Consider the following 20,131-nt stretch of genomic DNA (forward strand, 5'->3'; position numbering starts at 1 on the left):
ACAATTTACATTATAGTACACTGAAATAAAATCATTAAACATCTTCCAAAACATTGAGACTGACAACAACTACAGCCAAATAATCGTTCACAAATAAGTTTTATTTTTATATTAGAACTGTATTCAACACATTCCATATGGTAATAAAATGACTTATATCCTCTTCACTAAACTAGTCCCCCCCAAAAGAAAATTATAATAAAATAAAATGCTATTTTAAGACTGAAAACAGTACCATTTGTACTGTACATATATTTTCTACACGTGTGGCGATGCATTCATTTGGTCGGAGCTGAATGCCAGTGTGTAATACAGTTTTAATGTTACTGAAAATGACTAGAGAAAGAAAAAAAAAAAGCTCTTTAGAACAAGTGGGCTTTAGCCACACTTCACAATGCCCATCTGTAACACCCGTGTATTTATAAGACCTACTAATACAGCAATATCTGCTGAGGTTCATATGATCTGCATAGCACTGTACATGGTGGCCTGAGACGTTACTTTGCACTTTATATACCACTGAAGACCAGACTATGAGTGTACCTGTTGTGGTCCTGGCTGAAATAACTTTGATGTGTTTAAATTCATCGGGCCTATTGTAAAAGCACTGTAAAGATAGATGCAACCCTGGTTGTATTCCAAACTTGAAATCCAAAGCAAGAAATTTTAGGTTTCATTGAAAAATTAAAGTACACTGAAGCATAAGTTCTAAACAATAATCCTTCCCAAATATAGCCTTCTGAAGATGATTTCAAGTTGAAAAATTAAGCAAGATTTAAGAACACCATTCCACCATTTTTTTTTTGATGCAAACGGCAATTGATTCTAAATTAAATGTTTGCCTTTGAACCAAGCTATCAATTTTAACACAGTGTAACACTATCTGCCAAAGAATAGCGCTTTAGCAAATAAAAAACAAAAAAAACACAATGATGAATTAATAAACCAACCATGAAAAGTAAACAAAAACATCATGAGACTAATGAAATAGCTGTTATAGAAACAAAACCTAGCTGATCTTTACCAATTTTGACATTCTTGAATAATGTGGTTGTTAAAAATACAGCCACTCCACTTAAGTGACTCTTATCTCCAAATTCATTCAAATGACTGTGTTCCAACACCAGAAGCTCTTATAAAACAATGCCCCAGAACGCACCGCGGTGGAAGAGAAGAGCAAGCAGAAAACGGCAAAAGAGCGCACAGCGGTGTGTCGGAGGCTTACAAGCACACAGGCCTGTGAGAGCAAAAAGGAGAGAAGTAGAGCGGAGGATGAGGATGGCATGGGTGGCTACGCTGTGAGCCAGCGTTCATTCAGCACTATGAGTGGGTGTGCTGGGCTGGTGAAGGCCCATGATTTTACACATCCATCCAGCAAAATCCACCTCCTCAACCTCGGCCCGCTTGATGAACGTGTGGCCCTGCAAATGAATATCAATTAATTGTATTATTACTTATTTTTAATTAAACATAATTATATTTTCAATACATCCTACCTTGATTCTCAGTACGTATACATCAATTTACCCCTATAAGTATTATTTCTGTAATTTATCATATTCTACAATGCATCATGGTATTCCTGCTAGGAATATCTTCCGTCAGTACTACGCACTGTCAGTGCGATGGGGAAAACATTTCAAAATCAAGTTGTAACTAGAGCTAATTGCTGTACTAACATGGCCAAAAACTGGAACACTGGATGTGTTGTTACTACAAAAAGCTCACACTCTTTAAAGCGATAGTTCACCCAAAATAAAAATTATGCAATTAACTAATCCCTTCATGTCGTTCCAAACCTGTAAAACCATTGTTCTTCTTCAGAACACAAATAAAAATATTTCTGATGAAATCCGAGAGCTTTCTGACCCTACATAGACAATGTAATTACCACGTGTAAAGCCCAGAATAGTAGTAAGGACATTGTTAAACAGTCCAAGTAACAGAGGTTCAACCGTGATGTTTTGAAGCTATGAGAATAATGTCTGTGTGCAAAGAAAGCAAAAATAACTTTATTAAACAATTTTCTCTCTTCCGTGTCAGTCTCCACAATGTGTTCATGAGAGTACCACTACTCATGCGTGTGCACAAAACGTATTCTAGTAGCTTCATAAAATTAGGGTTGAACCACTGGTGTCACATGGACTATTTTAATTGAATGATGTTCTTACTGTCTTTCTGGGCCTTGAACATGTCAGTTGTGTTGCTATGAAGGGTCAGAAAACTTTCAGATTTCTTCTAAAATATCTTAGTTTGTGTTTTGAAGATAAAAGAAGATCTTACGAGTTTGTAATGGCATGAGGGTGAGTAATTATCAACAGAATTTTCATTTTCAGGTGAACTATCTTTTTAAGTCCTACCACTTTATTCCACTAGATCAGTGTTTCCCAACCGTTTTCTGCAGCGATACAGTTCTGATATGTGTAAAAAAGAAAAGAAAAAAAGAAACATGGCACACCACTAAGCATTATAAAAAAATAAAACGCTTAATTTTAAAAAAAATTAAACATTGCATCAGAGTTGTTTTTTTATATATATACACATTATCAGACACTTGCACTTAATTTCTGAAAATCATACTCAAATGGAGTTAACAAGGTTTTTGATGACTGAATGGCAGAAATCAGTTTTGTCCATTAATACAGCTGCATCTGAGGCAGTAAATTAATAATCACGTTTTCATAAGTTTGCCGATTATAAAGTTTGATGTAACTACTGTATATGGGGACTAAGTTTCCCTTGTTGTTTAATACATTTGGCCAAAATCTTACGATAAATGACCACAGGAAATTTCAAAACCTACAAAAGTATATTGTCTATAACTAGACAGCAAATGCGAAGACTCTTTTCTGCTCTTTAAACACACAAAAGCATTAGTCTTTATAGACAATGACTCTTGGGTAGAGGAAATGCTGTACGTATTCAAACATCAGTTCTTTATTTTCCCTTGCATTGCAAAGTAGACATCCGTCTTCAAACTGCGCTTTTTGCAACTTTATTCTGAATGTATGCAGGGTGGGGTTATGAGGTTTGACTGACAACTTGAGGATCCAATGGCAGTACGAGGTTTAGTCACAAGCTCTTTTGAATGCTGTTCATTGTTGAATAGATGTAAAACCCACAAACAAACAATGATCAATAGCACTGATTTAAAATAATAACAAAATATAATAGAGATATGGGCGTTTTTGATCATTTTCCACGCAGCACAGTGGTTGGGAAACACTGCACTAGATGTTGGCATAACTCAAATTTTAATTTAATATAATTGTAACTATACAGGGGATTTTACATACCATTAGCATCTTCAGGTCAGCTCTGTCAGCAGGGTTCTTCATGAGGCTGTGGAAAACAGAAAAAAAACATCAGTAAGACAAAATAAAATTCCAAATTTAATAAAACAGCTCAGAAATCTAGAGGGAGGCATTGCATTGGACAGGACAGTAAGTATATATATATATATTACACACACACACACATCTAGCTCAGTTGGTCCGACTTTGCAAACACCGAACTGGTAGATTTCAATCAGAATAAATTGTTTGCATGACGTTTTAAAAGGACAAGCTAGTCTGACTGAACCTTTAAAGTACATTTAAATGCAATCTGTGGAGATTTACAAGAAATGAGCAGAGGAAGTTTGTGTGAGATTGGGAACAATTCAGTCCAGATTCAAACCTGCATTCCCCAAACTGTACTACACTAGAGGTGCCCAATCCTGCTCCTGGAGGTCCACTATCTTAGCAAGGGTTTAGATCCAATCCTAATTAAACACACCTGAAACAGCTAAGTGAGGTCGTCAGAATTACTAGAAACATCCAGGCATGCATGTTTGGGCCTCCAGGAGCTGGAATGGATATCCCTGTACTACGGCCCTTTTATCGAGGTCCAAATCTGACATAGCTCGGATATCATTTTGAAGATTTTGTGAAAATACCAACAATAACACACAGGAGCTCACCATTTCTTCACAAAATCCTCAAAGTCAGTGGTGAAGACGCCATGGGGCAGCTTGGGTGGTGGCTGCAGATGTAGAGACAGGTGGAGAGCAGAAAAAGGGGTGATGTTAAAGTGAAACCGCTACATAAAAATACTATAAAAGTCAAAAATAAGCACAAAGGAAGTAAGTTGCACGCTAAGCAAATTCTCTGACCTCATTGACAATGTAGTCCAGTAGCTCAAATATAGCCATGGCTGGCCTGCTGTCCATTCCGTGTCCTGAGGGAAAACAATTAGCAAGGCTCCACTAAAACACGCATATTTTGCAGACATTGGAGAAGATCGAATGCGCATTAAACCAATGCCAATGTTTGGGGAAATTAAAAAAGGTCTTACCGCTACCCGGTCGTCCTGGAGGCCTTGGTCTTGGGGACATGCTGTGGCCTTCTGCCCCACCTGTGTCCAACACTGGCCGGCCAAATATGGCCTCCAGTTCCTTGGCATCAGGAGGGGGGATGGGGAAGCGTCCAATAGCCAGCTCAACCAGTGATAGGCCCATGCTCCACACATCCGACTGAACTGAATAGTGTGTGCCCTGGAGTCTCTCCGGCTGTCAAGGCAGAGAGCAGAGAGCAAGTCAAAGCTCTACAAGGGTGGGGCGCAGCACCCTGCAGGTGGCCAAGAGGAGTGGGCTAAAACCTGGCAGCGACTTCCTCCTCTCCACACGGAAGAATCCTGGGCACCGGCACAGTGCTTGGAACAAGAAGGACTGGGGGTTGGGGAGGGAAGTGGGCGGGTGACTCACCGACATGTACGACCGTGTTCCAACGAAGGAGTTGGCCATGGAGTCGATGAGCTGGCCACTCACGCCAAAGTCGCACAGTTTGATCTCGCCACGCGAGTTCACCAGAATGTTGGAGGGCTTAACGTCTGTAGGGACCAGACAGAGAGAGACCATGTAAGATGAAGGGCCGGGGTCCAAATCCCAGCGGCACCACCTGGCTTTCCATCCCCATTTGAATGCCCTTTCTCCAGCACGCCCAGCAAAAAAATTTCGCAAGATGCTCTACATACTGCAAAGCTAGCTCCGACAACACCGTCGCAGCAGAAAGGACAGACATGCAAGCCACTTTCCACCTCCATCATCTTAAACACAGGGCAAGAGGAGCAAATAACAGTGCAGACATGCAACGATTCCACACATGACGGGCCCTCCTTCAGCCCTAACACCCACTGGGAGTGGACAGAGGGGTGAGAGTGGGAGAGGAAAAAGAAGGGTGGGGGTTGCAGGGTGCGGCTGCCATGTAATCACATCCGAGAGGCTGTAATTACCGGCTGGGCTCCTCGACAGCTCCTCGCAAGCAGGCAAGCACTCCCTGCCACAACAGCACAACTATAGGCTTGACCCTCCCCGTCTAACCCTTCAAACCCAGTGTGGCTCCTTCAGACCCTCATACAGCCTGACAGAGAATCTGATGCTTTGCATTTTCAGACATAGTGTTATTGCTCAAATATTGGTTGTGCCACACTTGGAGACAATTAAGGTATTTGTATGGTAACTTTTGGTCAACTTCTAAAAATAAATGTATAAAAAGTCAATGTAGTTTTTTTTTTAATTTACGTTTAATTGTAGAAGACTGACGTTTAGCATTGGAATAATACCAACTTTTGTAATATCTTTGCTCCATATAATCTCGGGTTGTATAAAGGTCTCTGGTTAGAGTTTCAGTCAATACTTTTGAAAAAGTGGGGCATAATCTCTCTATAATAATCATTTTAAAGCGTCTTATGCAATTTCAATAGCTGCATTAGGGGGCTACTTCCTGCTGCCATCCAGCGCGTGTATGCACACGTACATTTTCTAAGATATTAGTTTGGAATGTTGCTCTGTGTGTACCTCGGTGCATTATTTGGTGTTTCTCCCGAAGATATGCCAGACCTCGCAGTACCTGTAGAAAGAGAATTATAGATGTCATCAACAGGTTTTCTCTCTCAACGTTCAATGTGGTATCTAACTTCCTAAATTTACAGAACGTGTTACATAGTCTGGTCTTTTACAAAACGACTTCTGCTTTGTGATCACCGAAAGTTGAGATGCATTCGCTCAAATGTGCAATAAACAGTATGGACACACAAACAGATCGCTAAACCTTTGTTTAGACTTTGTGTTGAAGTGTTTGCGTTTCGTCTTGATCAGATGAGAAAGAGAAGTTTAACCCTATCCATTTGGAAGAATAAGGCTAAATGGGTGTTGAAAAATGTGCATGATTTGGTGACTCTGACTTAAAAGGTAGTTTGCACATCTGTGGGTGTGTCACAGCTTTATTATATTGCGGTTTGTGCGTACTAGTGCCAGACATGTTAAGATAGATGTTATGTACCTTTTTTTTTATTCTGCTTTTAGACAAGAAGAAAAGCAGGTTGCCCTCTTTTCATTCCTACAACTGTTTCACAATAACCCAATCTTTTTACAAGTGCAATTCACATGTATACGCACGATTTCTTCACATTAAGTATTAAAAATATTATAAAACACAATTATTGTAATTAACCAGACGCTAAAAACAAGAAGTTGGTGGAGTTAAACTATATTCTAGGGACTCGCCAATATTAAAATTCTCCCTGATACTGATAAGATGGTAGTCATTTCCATGTCATGGCTGATAACCAATAAATGGACGGTATTAAAATGCTATCTTTTTTGTTGAAGTGAGACAAAACACACACACAAGAAAAATCATTTTAAATGCTTAAAACGAATTAAACATCACAACATTGTAATATACAGTATTAAAAAATATATATTATTAGGTAACAGTTTTACAAAAAAAAATTATAATTCATTCTTAATGAGCCACAGAAGATGGCAAAGATAAATATAAAACTATGGGGGCGAACATGCACAATTAAATATACAAAAATCAGGCAAAATATATCTAATATAGACTGACAGAACAAAATATGGCATTAATTATTTTTATCTATCATAAAAAAAAAAGAGAAATACTTTAGAAATCTAACAATTAGAGTCAACATGGCTGGGTGATAGTATTAGAGATAGTACACAAACTAGTGTGAATGACTAGTTGGTCTTATGAAATAACTTTATAGTAAAATTGGTGAAGAGAAACTAACAAATATTCAACAAATCTGGAAATAAGGGATCATGCATAAGAATATTGTTCACATCAGATTTGATTTGAACAGTAATGGTACCAGAAATTATTTTCAAAGCAGCAAATTTGGAGAACATATTTAATAATTAAATGCACACCATACACACTTTGAACAAAGATATCTGCCAAAAACAGAAGAGTTTGAGTGTCAACACACACATCACAACCTTCAACAAGCAGAAGCGCACTTACATTTAAATCAATATGGTCCATTTGTCATCAACATCTAAAAAGCATTATTTGACACAAAGATACAGCAAAAGAGACTGGTAATACTTACGGCTATGCTAACTTTGCCCAAAATCTCTTCAGGGATTCTCCTGGCTTCCTTCAGCACTTGATCCAAAGACCCTCCATCCTGCGGACAAATACATGTCAGTGTCCTGTAACACTTCTGCAATGAGCTCATACTAAACAACCACACTTGTCCCACCATGTGCTCCATACAGATGCTGATTTCTCCATCGCTGTAAAAGGCACCGTAAAACCCAACAATGTATGGCGAATTACACTCATGCAGGACCTGCAGCTCTCGTATGATCTGGTTCCTGATGGCCGGTTTGATTTCCAGATGAATAAGCTGAAGAAAACACAGAAAGATCAGCCTCTGAACAGGTGCAGGTGCATGTGCATCAGTCTGTTGATCGCTTACCTTCCTGGCCATGACAAATCTTGAGGGTCTGTGACGGACTTTGTGGACCACCCCACCGTTACCTGCGCCAAGTTCACATATGGGGTCAAAATCTTCGTCTTTGAGCTCGCCCACTTTGGCTTTCTGGGTGAGGAAAGCCTCAAGCCGCTTCCTCTGCTGTTCATCCAAGTCCAGCTCCCCTAACTTCCTCTGCAAGGCCTCCAGGTTGGCCCTGAACACAGGAAAAACAGTAAGTATGCAGGAAAGCAAACCAAAAAGTGTCAGATATGACAAACTATATACTTACTCGGACGCTGCATCTATGTTGGTTGACTGCCCTTCTCCTGTAGGGGTTATGATCAAGGGGACTGGTCTTCTTTTTGGTGCCATAGTTGCCCGTTATCTATTTCAAAGATATTTTCAAGCAGGTGGACTCTGCTGACATTCAATCCTTCACAATTGCTACACCAACCCTTATCAGTCGTGTCTGTAGAAGTTTCTGCGATTCGTAAGACACTGATTTCAACACCCTTTCATGTCTCTAGAAGCCGTACCGAATAATATTTAGGTGTCAAGTGGAAAGAGCGAGTGCCATAGGCGCAAAATTGCAAAGAAAAGCGGTTTATTTCAGTGCGTTCATTGCTGGAGTGTCTCTTCGAGGCGGCCTCTGACTCGAGAGCGCGGCTAAAGACAAGTCAGGCCTGTCGTTCGCAGCCACGGGACCCACCGCGAAATGCTGTCTAAAATTGTCTGGCCCCAGAGGACCCGCAAAAACACAAGTTGAAATATCCCCCAAGACAAAAAAAAAGAGGAGGGGAAGAGAAAAAAAAAGTCCGGCCAGGAAGCCGCTATCCAACCAAGAGGAAGCGTTCCCAAGCTCTCGCGAGAACTGTCGTTCTCAGAACTCTCGATTTATCGCGAGCTTTGGCCACAAGGACGAGTGATGATTTAAATATTAACGACATCTAGCGGTGAACTAGTAACAGTCACTTTTAAAGACCCGTCACAAGGAAAGTTGTCGTCAAAAAACGTAAGAATACAATTTTCTGAAATATTTTAGCACCTCATGTCATATTTATTGTAATATGACACTTACTACTAATGTTCTGCAGTCTGAGCTTTGTTAGTTAACCCTGGTAAACTGTGCAGTTGACAAATAACTTGTCAGGAGACCATACAGTAAAATATATTACATGAGATAATTTAACTTAGTTATAATCTTTTACCGTCTTTGACGTTTATTTATACCCCATGCAAATACCTCTAATGTGGTTGGTATCAAATTAAATCATCAATACTTATGTACTTATAAACTGTTTTATTGTAGTAAAGTTAACTGTCGTAATGATGGTGTCCTGGGGGGGGAATGTTATTGTACATTTCTAAGGAATAACGTTACGTGTTAAAAATATTCTTTAAGTAATCAATGGCGTTGAATCCAAGATTTAAAGATCACTGGAAAGACGTTTATTTTAAATCAGTTTAATTGCACACAATAATTGACAAGTTTTAGAGCTTGTACAGTTCAGACAGGGACAACTGATTCGCTCCTGTTGAAATCCCACTTTAGGTCACAGATTTACATTTTCCTCAGGAAGGGTTGAGAGCAGCCAATAACAATGAATCTGTGCCCACACACTGGAGCAACTGGAGGCAATTCAAAACTTGATAAAATATTATTATTTTTTTATTGGCTTTTAATATGAACATATAAAAGACACAAACAAAACATTTACATCAAGAACTGCAAGCCATTGCCCATGCTGTCTTAAGCACTGTAATAAGACGGGATGCCTCCATTCCAAAAAAAAAAAAAACCCTCTTCAGCCTCTCCTGGCTTCATCTCTGAGCTGGTAATACATCGTCATCGATCACCATCCATTTATCTTCTCATTGTAAGCAAATGTACATTTCATCCACATCTAATAGATCGTTCTAGGCTTCTAAAGACGGAAGTCTATTTAAGAAGTTTCTTACCTTTAATGTGAAAAATCACGAAAGTGTGGTCAAGTTTAAGGGGAACATACTACTTTAAGGGCTTATTAGCCGAAACGGTCAACTGCAGCACTGTTTACGCGTTAGAATTATAAAGAAACAAAGGGGGAAACAAAAAATAATTGGGCTATCATGAAGAGAAGATGGAAGACAAATCACAAGTAATTTAACCCTTCATGGTGGCATTATTATTTTGAGAAATTCCCAACCACAGATAGGATACAGTACTGAGTATTCAAGTCAGAATTCAGGATTACTTGAAAAAAGTATGAAGAATTTTTTTTTTTAAACGACCACTAGTAAGCTTAATACAAGGATTTTCTCTGAAACCTTAGAAGGACACCAAAATATGCTATATACAGCAATATTCATATGCCTTGAATAGTACATCTTAATTTCCAGACCAGAAACCTAGACTGCCCTATGCGACCTGACGGTGAAGGTAATATTGTACACGATGCTGGAACCTGGTTCGAGTGTCAAGTTTGACCGAGAAGAAAAAGTAGAACGCGTCATCCCTGAGTCCTCCTCAAGATCAGCCGTCTGTAGGTGTCTTTTTGTGTTTGGTCGTTTAGCGGGAGTTTAGTTCTTCCGAGGTTTAGGTCAAGTCTGCATAGTCCTGACTAAGCCCCCTTGTGTTGGGACTGTTGGAAATGGCTGAATGTGCACGTACGACAGTGAGAGGACACAGCGTTATCTACCATCACAAAGCAACACGCTGGAAACACGAGTGATTGCTGCGAAACGCCTCATTAAAAGCACAAAAACACCAAACTTAATTCAAATAAGAGGCAAAAACTGTTAAATCAATAAATACATGTTCTGACGACAAATTAAAGAGCATGTCAAGTCTGCGCCTGCTGTGGAGTCCACAAAACAAACTTGACCGGCTGAAATGAACACAAACATCCTCCAGACAATGGGCTCAAACAAATCAGCCATTCATCTAAACTCAGGAAGAAAAATGGTAATTGTAAAGTGAGGAAAAAAATAAAAATAAAATAAATAAAAAAAGGTTCAGGCAAATCAATTTTAGCTATTTTGCCAACAACGTCAGCTCCCCTGCTTGATAAACCTAATCATTCACTACAGTCGTGTCTAAAAGAAACCTAAAACAACACTTTGTCCTCTCATCCAACTAATTTATCGCTCTGCCTTTGAGTAATCATGACTCCAGCAGCCTTGTACAGACAGCAATTTTCCATGAAATGATCATAAATAACACATTCGTACACTATTTACTCGCTTTGTTTGTGTTCTGTTTGTGTACTGAGTGTTGATTAGCGCCCTATATTCAGTCAGTATACACTAGCTGACCGACAGACTTGAACAGAAACTCTTTGCTCGAGTCAGAACAGTTTTTAATATGATGCCTAAATGGGCAAGCACAAAATAAAGAGCAATGCATGAGGCCTCTCCAGTGTTGCTGCACATGAAAAACAAAGAGGGATTGAAAAGAAAAAAAAACTAAAAAAAAACCTCTGGTCAAGTTCGCTGTTAGACTGAGGTAGCTTGTCAACTTCTATGGACAAAAAAAAATATATATATTTGAGTTGGAAATTTCATCAGTAATGTCTCCAAATCATTAAAACGAACACCTAACATAAACATCCTATGTGGAGGACTAACAGAAAACGCCTCTAAACAGGTTGCAAATGGTTGGATGATCTCAGCCCGAAGGAATTAAGGTTTTTGAGATACTGTGACTTGTCTCACAATGTTTTGAAGGCCTGAACAGCTCCGTATAAAACTAAAACTGGCAAGATCTTAAATGCCCAGGATGGTTAAACCTGTCAGAACACAAAGTGGAGAGGAAGTAGATGATGATAGGAGTAGAACTGAAGGTGGTGTTACTCTTCCATGGTCTTTAAAGGGAGAATACAGTATTAAGATGCAATGAATGATTGGGAATGGCTTTGCAGGGCATCTACGAGCTTGTCAATGTGATGCCCGACTGCTCCAGAGGTCAGCAGCGCATGAATGTGCATGTCTGTGTGCGTGCATGAGTGTGTTTGCATTTGGGAGAGGACATAGGGACACGTCTCTTGACTTTCCAAGGCTCAGATCCCATCTACATCCCACCCCCCCAACAAGTCTTATTGTCCTGCCGGCCTCAGTATGCGGTGACCAGGTCTTTGTCATAATCATATCTGCCCCGTTTAGGGGCGGGGCTGTCCTGGCTGTCATCTGTGTCCTCGCTGTCCTCAGCTCCGCCCCCTCCTTCTTCATCTGATGAGTCATCCAGAGTCAGATCCACCACAACTCCGCCTCCCGACCCGGCGCTGGTGCTGCCGTTTCCTGCCGACGCACCACCTGATCCAAGCTTGCCAGTCTGGTTTGTGCCGCTGTGTGCTGGGGAGTGGCCGTTTGCCTCAGGAACACCTTGGATGAAAGTTAAGGACCGTTATTTCTCATGAAGTACTTAAAAATATACAATATTATGCAAGCTAAATGTGCTGAAATGTAATTTGTGACCCTGGACCACAAAACCAGTAATATAGTATGCATTTCATACTGGTAAAAAAAAAAAATGTATAGCCTGAATGCACTGTAAGTTGCTTTTTGGATAAAAGCATCTGCTAAATGCATAAATGTAAAGCATGGTTATATTTGTAGCAATAGCCAAAAATAACCTGGATGGGTCAAAATTATAACTTTCATATTTTGTAAATTTCCTACCATAAATATCTTAAAAATTAATTTTTGATTAGTAATACACATTTCTAAGGACTTCATTTGGGCAGCTTTAAAAGCAATTTTCTCAATACGTAGTTTTGCAAATAGTTCCCTTAGTATCTTGGCTAAATATTCTCATAAAGAACCATACACCAATGGAAAGCTTATTAATTAAGCTTTCAGATCATATATAAATCTACATTTCAAGAAAATGGACCCTTATGACTGGTTTTGTGGTCCAGGGTCATATTTCAAAAGGAAGAAAACTTTCTTACATATATCCACCACAGGATAGTCAGGTGTGCGGCTGTTTTCCCGCTCTCTTTCCTTCTCTTTGTCGTCCCTGATTGGCCTCCATGAGCCATCAGTCAAATACTCGATCTCCTCCACATCTTCCGGCGTCTCTTTAAGGATCTCAGACAGCAACCTGAAATGAGTCACATTTGGTGAGTTTTAATTCCAGAGTCTGTTAGAAACAAGGGATCCGAGTAACGGTGCCTTACCCATCAATAGTTAGAAGCTCAAAGGGCGCAGGTTTGTCGCAAACAGGGCAGGTCCATGTGGGTTTCTTTTCGTTCATTTGCAGAAAGAAGACAGCGTCGAAACACTGCAGGTGGGCGCAGGTGAGCACTCGACATGGCACTCCAAGTCTCATCTTTACCAGCTGCATTGAAAAGACACGAATTAGATCCAAATCTCATTCCACATAAAAAGCCCCGTTTCCACCGCACGAATATTCCCCAGGAACTAGGGACTTTGGGCCGGTACTCTGTATGTTTCCACCGCAGGACCCAGGATCTAAATAAAGTTCCGGTTAAAGATTTTCCCCTCAGAGATTCCCTGCTGGCGAGATCGTACTTTTTCAAAGGTTCGGAAATTTTTTTCCTAAATGGTTTCATAAAGAACCTTTAACATCAAGAACCACATTCTCCAGTGTGGGTTGTCAAGTGTTTGTTAAGATGTACTTTTCGTCCAAATACGTTACACAAAAGTTTCTTTGTGGCGAAAGAACGTTCTTCAGATTATAAAAAGTTGAGAAAGAGATGTTTTTTTTTAAAGAACTGAATGGTTCTTTGTGGAACCAAAAATGGTTCTGTGAAGAACATTTTAAGCACCTTTATTTTTAAGAGTGTATGTCTTTCACACTTTTAAGTAAAAAAAAATTCAAATGCAAACGCATAAACATAGCAAAATGCTCCTCTTTATAGTTATTTTTCTAGCTGACTGATGAGCTTATGGACACCGAATGGTAATTCTGAGGTAAATGTATATTAGGTTTACAAGCTTTCCATTTTTCCTCAGTTTGAAACACCGAATTAGCTTTTACAGGAGACATTTCAGTCATTTGTACTGTAGGCTCTCTTACAAAATAGCCTACATTTTGATGTACTCTAGTAGTAAAGAGAAGGATTCAACGGGTTACTTGACGCTTGAACTGAGAAGCTAAAGCGTTCGTGCCTGCCGCATTAAATAGCGGCAAAAAAAATGTATTTATTGTTTGCATTTCAATTAATTTTGAATCATTTTAAAGCAGATACTTTGTTTATTGAAAACAAAGCTTTTTGTGATTACTGGACGGCAAGTGCACTTCAAATAATGAAGTCTACGTATTAACAGAACACAGCAAAGACCTAAGATCTTGATAAGAAGCCATATTATGATTAGAAACGAGAATTGTTAACGATATTGCCAATATCCACACAGTGGACAGCTTTATCTGTTGTAGTTTGTTCAAGTATAGACGCTGCTTTTCTGTTCACTTCTTACGTCATTTCGTTCTCTTGCGCGCTGCTAAACTGATGAGGTTTATCAGAGAGGAGGACTGTTTTTCCTTTAAAACTTTGATGAGCATTGTTTTGGTTTAATACGTGAACATAGCAAATGGTGTGATCGCAAAACAATAAGGAAAAAAGGCATTACATGCTAATTTTAAGTTATAACATGTAAATATATAGGCCTGGGGTCTCATTTATAAAACTCTCCATAGATTACATCCTAAAATTTTACGTTGGCACAACAGCTAGATTTTGCGCACGCCCAAAAGTTTTCCGATTTATTAAACCATGCGCATGCCAGAACCTGCGCAAAAATCTCTATATAAATCCCAATCAGGGGAAGATTGTGCGTACGTTCATTTCCGCCTCATCTCCTCCCCGAAATCACCATATATGGAGCTTACAACGCCTTGTTTTACTATGCATAACCTCTGCATATCATTTCCATGCGAATTCCCATGCATGTGACACCATGTTTAACACAAAGACAGTTTCAAATAGTTCTCAGATATTTTAGATCTCATTCTTTTACACTGGCCAATAGAATTTAGATTATTTTAAATGTATGCAGTTTTGCTGATAAGATAAACATATTTTAGCTATTTTAGTGGAAACAGATAAAGGCATATTTATTGCAGTGTATTGTCTGATTTGGCGCATCACGGACAAAGTATTGTAAAAAAGGAAGCATGCAAATCTTACCGTTTTCTCCTTTCTCCTTCTGTCCTTCAAATATAGTGGAATTTTTCATAATACTGTAGAGATGACTTTACACGACATGAATACCTCCGTGCAGCTGTGGTTGTACAGTAATCCAACAGTGTCCGTCATAATATCAAAGTAAGTGCGCATCATCGATCATTGTTCTCGCTAAAATATTTCCTATTATATGTGATCTATACTTTAGTTTAAAGATTAATTATTGTACACCTATAGCATTCCTCGCTTTAACAAAAAATTACATCTCACAGGAAAATTGTTTATTGTTAGTGAAATTATGCAATTATGTTGTTAGTAAAATTATGTAATTTCAGTGTTAATCTCTTTTAATGTGAGTGGAGTATTTAATTTAAATGTGTATATCGACATGAAAACAGAGTTTAAAGTCATTTTTACTTCATTAATTTTCTCACTCCATGAAAGAGTTTGTACGCATGGTTTATAATGTCTGTTCAGTGTGTACATATTTACGCTGAGTTTATTTTTTATAAATCCCAATTGTGTGCGTAAAAAAATTGCGTACCCAATTTCTATGCCTATTTTGTGCATACGCAACGTTTAGAAATGAGACCCCAGGTTGCAAGTGGCGACCTTAGCAAAAACGCCACTTTACATTTCATCTTACTGTAAATACAATGAGGAAAATTGCAGTAGCCAAGGCGAGTTGACTGATGTAATTAAGTAGCCTACGCTGCTGTTTGCAGAATTACCAGACTTACCTCAGCCCGAGGATACAAGTCAGAAATTTGCATACTTGGTTATTGAGACCTACGTCACCAGACTATTTGCCTAGTCTTTTCAGTATTTTAGACTGCGGTGGAAACAAAGACTGTAACAGGTCTAGGTTAGGAGGGGTGGAGTCCCTGGGACAAATTGTTCCAGGTTATTTTGGTGAAAGAGCAGCTAAGGACAACAGGACACTTACAGGACAGATGAGGGACACTCGCAGTCCTGTAGTAGCAATCTCACTTTCAGGATCAAAGCGTAACTTGTCTTGAACTGTGTACATACAAATAAAAATGTTTCAATATAAATGTTATGCCAAGTGTATATGAAGCATTCATGTTCAATAATCATGTTTTTTTATCCTGCATTCAAATTAATATCAAACCGCAGTTGACTTGTTTTGATTAAAAAAAGAACTAAAAAAAATACAGCTAACAAAACAATAAAAACATGATACATGATTCATGAAAATGTATATATACAGTTACATGTTTGCAAAACCTCTTCATATTCATATTCATACAATTAAAAATAAATATTGCAAAATATTTAAATAAAATGTGAAGTTTTCAATTTTAATATATTTTGTTGTAATGTTATTTATTTCTGTATTCCTGATTTTTCAGCATCATTACTCCAGTCTTCAGTTTAACATTATCCTTCAGAAATCATTCTAATATGCTGATTTGCTGCTTTAACATTTTATATCATCTATGCTAAAAACTATTCTATGTTTGTTTTTTGTGCAGAAAGTGCACAACAACAGAACAAAAGTAGTAATTTCTTTTTTTAAAAAAACTAAAAAAAAAACACCATGCTGATCCCACAGTTTTGAATGCATTATTCAAATAAATAGGGTTTAGTGTTTATATATAACCTGACTCTTTAGCAGGAAATTTAAACTGCCATATAGCAAATGGTTTAAAGGTTCCTTTATGAAAAACATTAATAATTGAAGATGGTGAAAGCAAGGAACTATTACAGTATACCACTTCTTTTGTTAATTAATAATTTTATTTAAAGCCTGAAAATGCTAAAAAAAAAAAACATATGCAAATGATTTCAACTTTTTGTTTGTTTGTTTGTTTGTTTCACTTACAAGGTTTCAAGTGTAACCACTGATCATGTAATGTTTGGTCAAGATGAGAAACTCACTGCGTTCGCGACAACGATCGGCGCTCTCGACTGAGCAATGCTTCAGCTGGTTGAAGAGCTCTCCAGATGTGACACCCTCACCAGGTACACAGCCACCGAGTAACGCTGCATCCAAAACACAGCGGTGAGCAACAACACACTCAACTTCATCTAACGTGTTCAGTCATCAATACCGATAGCTCTTTGTATGAAGTGTCTGTACCTTTCCAAAGTTGCCCCATGTGATGGTGACTCTGTTAGTGGCAGTGGAGAGGTGTAACCATGGCGTGATGTTGACGGGTCGACAGGGCCGACGTGGCTCAACACCCGGTTATTGGAGGGATAGTAACCCTGAACAAAAAGAAGAAATATAAACAATCAAATTCATAATTTACAACATTTAAAAAAAAAAAAAAACATTTAACCCACAACAGACGCATTTCTAAAGTTAATTCTAATTTTTGAAATAATGCTGGTCTACTGCTTATGTGATGCTGAGAAAATGCTTAAATGTTTTGTTTATATAAAGCGATTTACGATCATCCGGAGTGGTGAAACCACCACACTCCCTGTTCTTTCAGCCTAATCTAATTCACAACACTTACCGGTACATGACAGTAGGACTGATTCACTTTCACAGCAATATTGGGAGGATACTGGTCCTCCTGAACGCCGATAGAGTCTGTGTAGCAGATTCTAGGAGAAGAACAGGACATGTTAGCATGCAATAAATGCATCTCGACACCAAAACGTGATGTACAGACATGATTTAGCTGAAATGACGTACCTGAGAACCACTTGAACTGATTTCATTCCTGGGCGAAGTTCACTGTGCATGAATAGGTACAATAAATACAATTAAAGATGCTTTATATTCTTTTGTATAAAAAAAAAAAAAAAAAAGGCAGGTAGACTCATTGACTGATATTTGGATATTTTGAGATAAGTAATTGCCAATAAATAATAATGGTATATTTAAAAAACTGTGGGATTGTCTCAAATGGAATAATCGTGAATTTAAAAAAAATATATATATTCTTACTGGAACTTCTAGCATAAATATTTGACTTTACAGCTGTATCATTTCAAGTTGTTAATGCTAATTAAAAAATAGACCTTTTCTTGCAAAGAATATACAAGTATAAATATTTCCTTTTTTTTATTTAAAGTTGTATATCTATTTTTAAAAACCTCATACTTAAGTTACGTTTCATTATAAATAAGCGTAGCCAAAATAATAAACGAAAGAAAAAGTGAGGCCATGTTTGAAACGTGAATGTTGGGCATCTGTGAACATCTGTTCTGCACACTCATCATCCACACAGGCCTGCTCATTATCTGTCATTAAATTACATTACGTATATATTAACAATACACCCTGATTTCCTAAACATCAGCATTCTTATTATCGCCCATCGATTGACTGCTAAATAAATCCACCAATTAGCACGATGACTTGGTACATTTCATACCTGGAGTTCCGGATCTGTTCCACTTGACTTTGTGTCAACTCAAACACGCAATGACTCTCTTGCAGCTTCTCGCTGTTCTGAGCGACTGCAAAGAGTGGCAAAAACAGAATTAGCTCATGGGATTTCCTTCTCATCGGCTAGAAACACCTATTATAATTGAGCTATTATTGATTTATGCTAATGCGACTCACTCAGTTCTGTGGGTGGCAGCAGTGTTTCTAGGTTGTGGTAGAATGGCAGCGGCACCAATTTGACTTCTGCTGCAGGAGGCGGCACTGGCTTGGGGATGTTGTTGAGGTAGTCTGTGCCCTGGGCCGTGCCTCTGGGCGAGGAGTTAAGGGCAGGGTAGTTTACGGGCACGGACTCAGGCCGCCGGGCCGCCAGCCAGGCCGAGGATTTGGGGAAGCGCGTCTCGTAGAGCTGGTCGAACGTTCTTTAGCAGCTCCGGACTGTATTCGGTCTGCACAAGCCTAAGAGCTCTTCCCACTAAGTCCTGCTTCAATCCGCTTTTACTGCGGCCCATTGAGGCCAGCAGCGTCTGCAGATCAGACACCCGGAAACTCTTCACCATGTTCTGAAGAGACAAAACAACCCAAGGGAATGAGAAACGGGAAAAGGAATTGGAGTTCAATATCTGGGTTATCAATCAAAGGGTTGGGGTGGGGGTTGTAGTTGAATGTCTTATTAGTTGGTTGGAATCTTCTTGGTTGGCCATTAGTCTTTTCAAATTACAACACCTCAAAAAACACAAAAGCACTGTCCCACTGGTGTATGCGATTATTCAGTCTAAATAGACGCACTAACAGCCATAAATTCCAATTAAAATGTTTATTGTACATAACTTCCGCAACAAATATTCGTCTTCTCTATAGTATGTGTACATAAAGTTGCTTCAAGTGACAGAATCCACTCAAATTTAAAAACTACTAAAAATCCTGAATACTTTTACAAAGTTGTTTATATTGCTTTGACTTTCCAAATGCAATGGCAATCCAATCCTCAAGCTTCTAAATGAGCTCAATCTCTAGTTCACCATGACTGAACCCATGCAGGCGAGTGACACTGTCCATATAAACACTACACAGGAATCAGTTCAGCAAAACAGCTAAAATAAGAGAGTAAGAGAGTCAGAGCACACTCATAAACATGCTGTAGTAATGAATATCATCATGGATGCGAGTACATGCCGGTGTTCAGTAATAAAACGATATTGCGCAAACGAAAATGATTTATCTTTTCTAGCAACCCACATGCTTCAATTGTGCATGTGGATATATAGCTTAACATTAACTTACAGCACTGGAAAGTGTGGGATTGAGTTTATTTTAACAGCTACATGGAAGAAATGCACTTGGGATTTGAAAAGAGAGAGCGAGTTTTGTTATTTTGCATTGTGCAGACTAATCATTAATTTCCACAGGCAGTGCGCCCTCGCGCGCGCGCACATACACACAGACACCCTAGATTTGGTCTCAAAGCCTGGTGGGCTGTCTAGCCAAACTGCGTTTTGGACACCAAAATGTACATTCAGAACGTTCAGAAATTCGAATTTAACGTTAGAACGCGCCAAATATGTTGGATACATAGACAGCTCACAGGATTTTGAGACCCTACCATTCACATATACACACAGACAAATTGCCAACACACTTTTACAGACTGCCACTTATCCTGAATGAGCACAGAATACAACAGTATGTAACTGAACTCAAGTTGTTTTAATTAGCACCGCGTCTGACTCGCCTGGTCCCTTTTACTTTCACTATTTTTACAAATCTCATCTACTCACCATCGCTTCTACCAGTTCGGCCGCCATCTTCGCACAGCAGCCCCGCGAGAGCCTGGAGCGAAAGGCAGCGGCTGGCCAATGAGAAGCCAAGAAGGCGT

General features: G+C 38.9%; 1 protein-coding gene, 1 long non-coding RNA gene and 1 pseudogene across 2 annotated transcripts; 1 reads left to right on the forward strand and 2 right to left on the reverse strand.

The window, feature by feature from the left end:
- Nucleotides 1-80: 80 nt before the first annotated feature.
- On the reverse strand, nt 81-8,592 carry LOC113039644 (dual specificity mitogen-activated protein kinase kinase 2). The gene is made up of 11 exons (XM_026197613.1): nt 8,054-8,592; nt 7,768-7,978; nt 7,549-7,695; nt 7,396-7,473; nt 5,837-5,888; nt 4,745-4,869; nt 4,336-4,549; nt 4,154-4,218; nt 3,962-4,023; nt 3,297-3,342; nt 81-1,421 (listed from the first exon to the last, which is right to left on the reverse strand). Exons 1-11 carry the CDS (start codon nt 8,134-8,136, stop codon nt 1,311-1,313), a joined length of 1,194 nt encoding a protein of 397 aa, XP_026053398.1. The 5' UTR covers nt 8,137-8,592; the 3' UTR covers nt 81-1,310.
- A 95-nt stretch (nt 8,593-8,687) lies between these two features.
- On the forward strand, nt 8,688-12,762 carry LOC113039645 (uncharacterized). Its single transcript, XR_003275056.1, has 3 exons — nt 8,688-8,776; nt 11,905-12,159; nt 12,708-12,762. It is a non-coding gene; the product is annotated as an uncharacterized LOC113039645 (long non-coding RNA).
- On the reverse strand, nt 9,210-20,119 carry LOC113039643 (E3 SUMO-protein ligase PIAS4-like; annotated as a pseudogene).
- Nucleotides 20,120-20,131: the final 12 nt, after the last annotated feature.

The sequence above is a fragment of the Carassius auratus genome, chromosome 22 (assembly GCF_003368295.1).
Source record: "Carassius auratus strain Wakin chromosome 22, ASM336829v1, whole genome shotgun sequence".
NCBI lineage: Eukaryota > Metazoa > Chordata > Actinopteri > Cypriniformes > Cyprinidae > Carassius > Carassius auratus.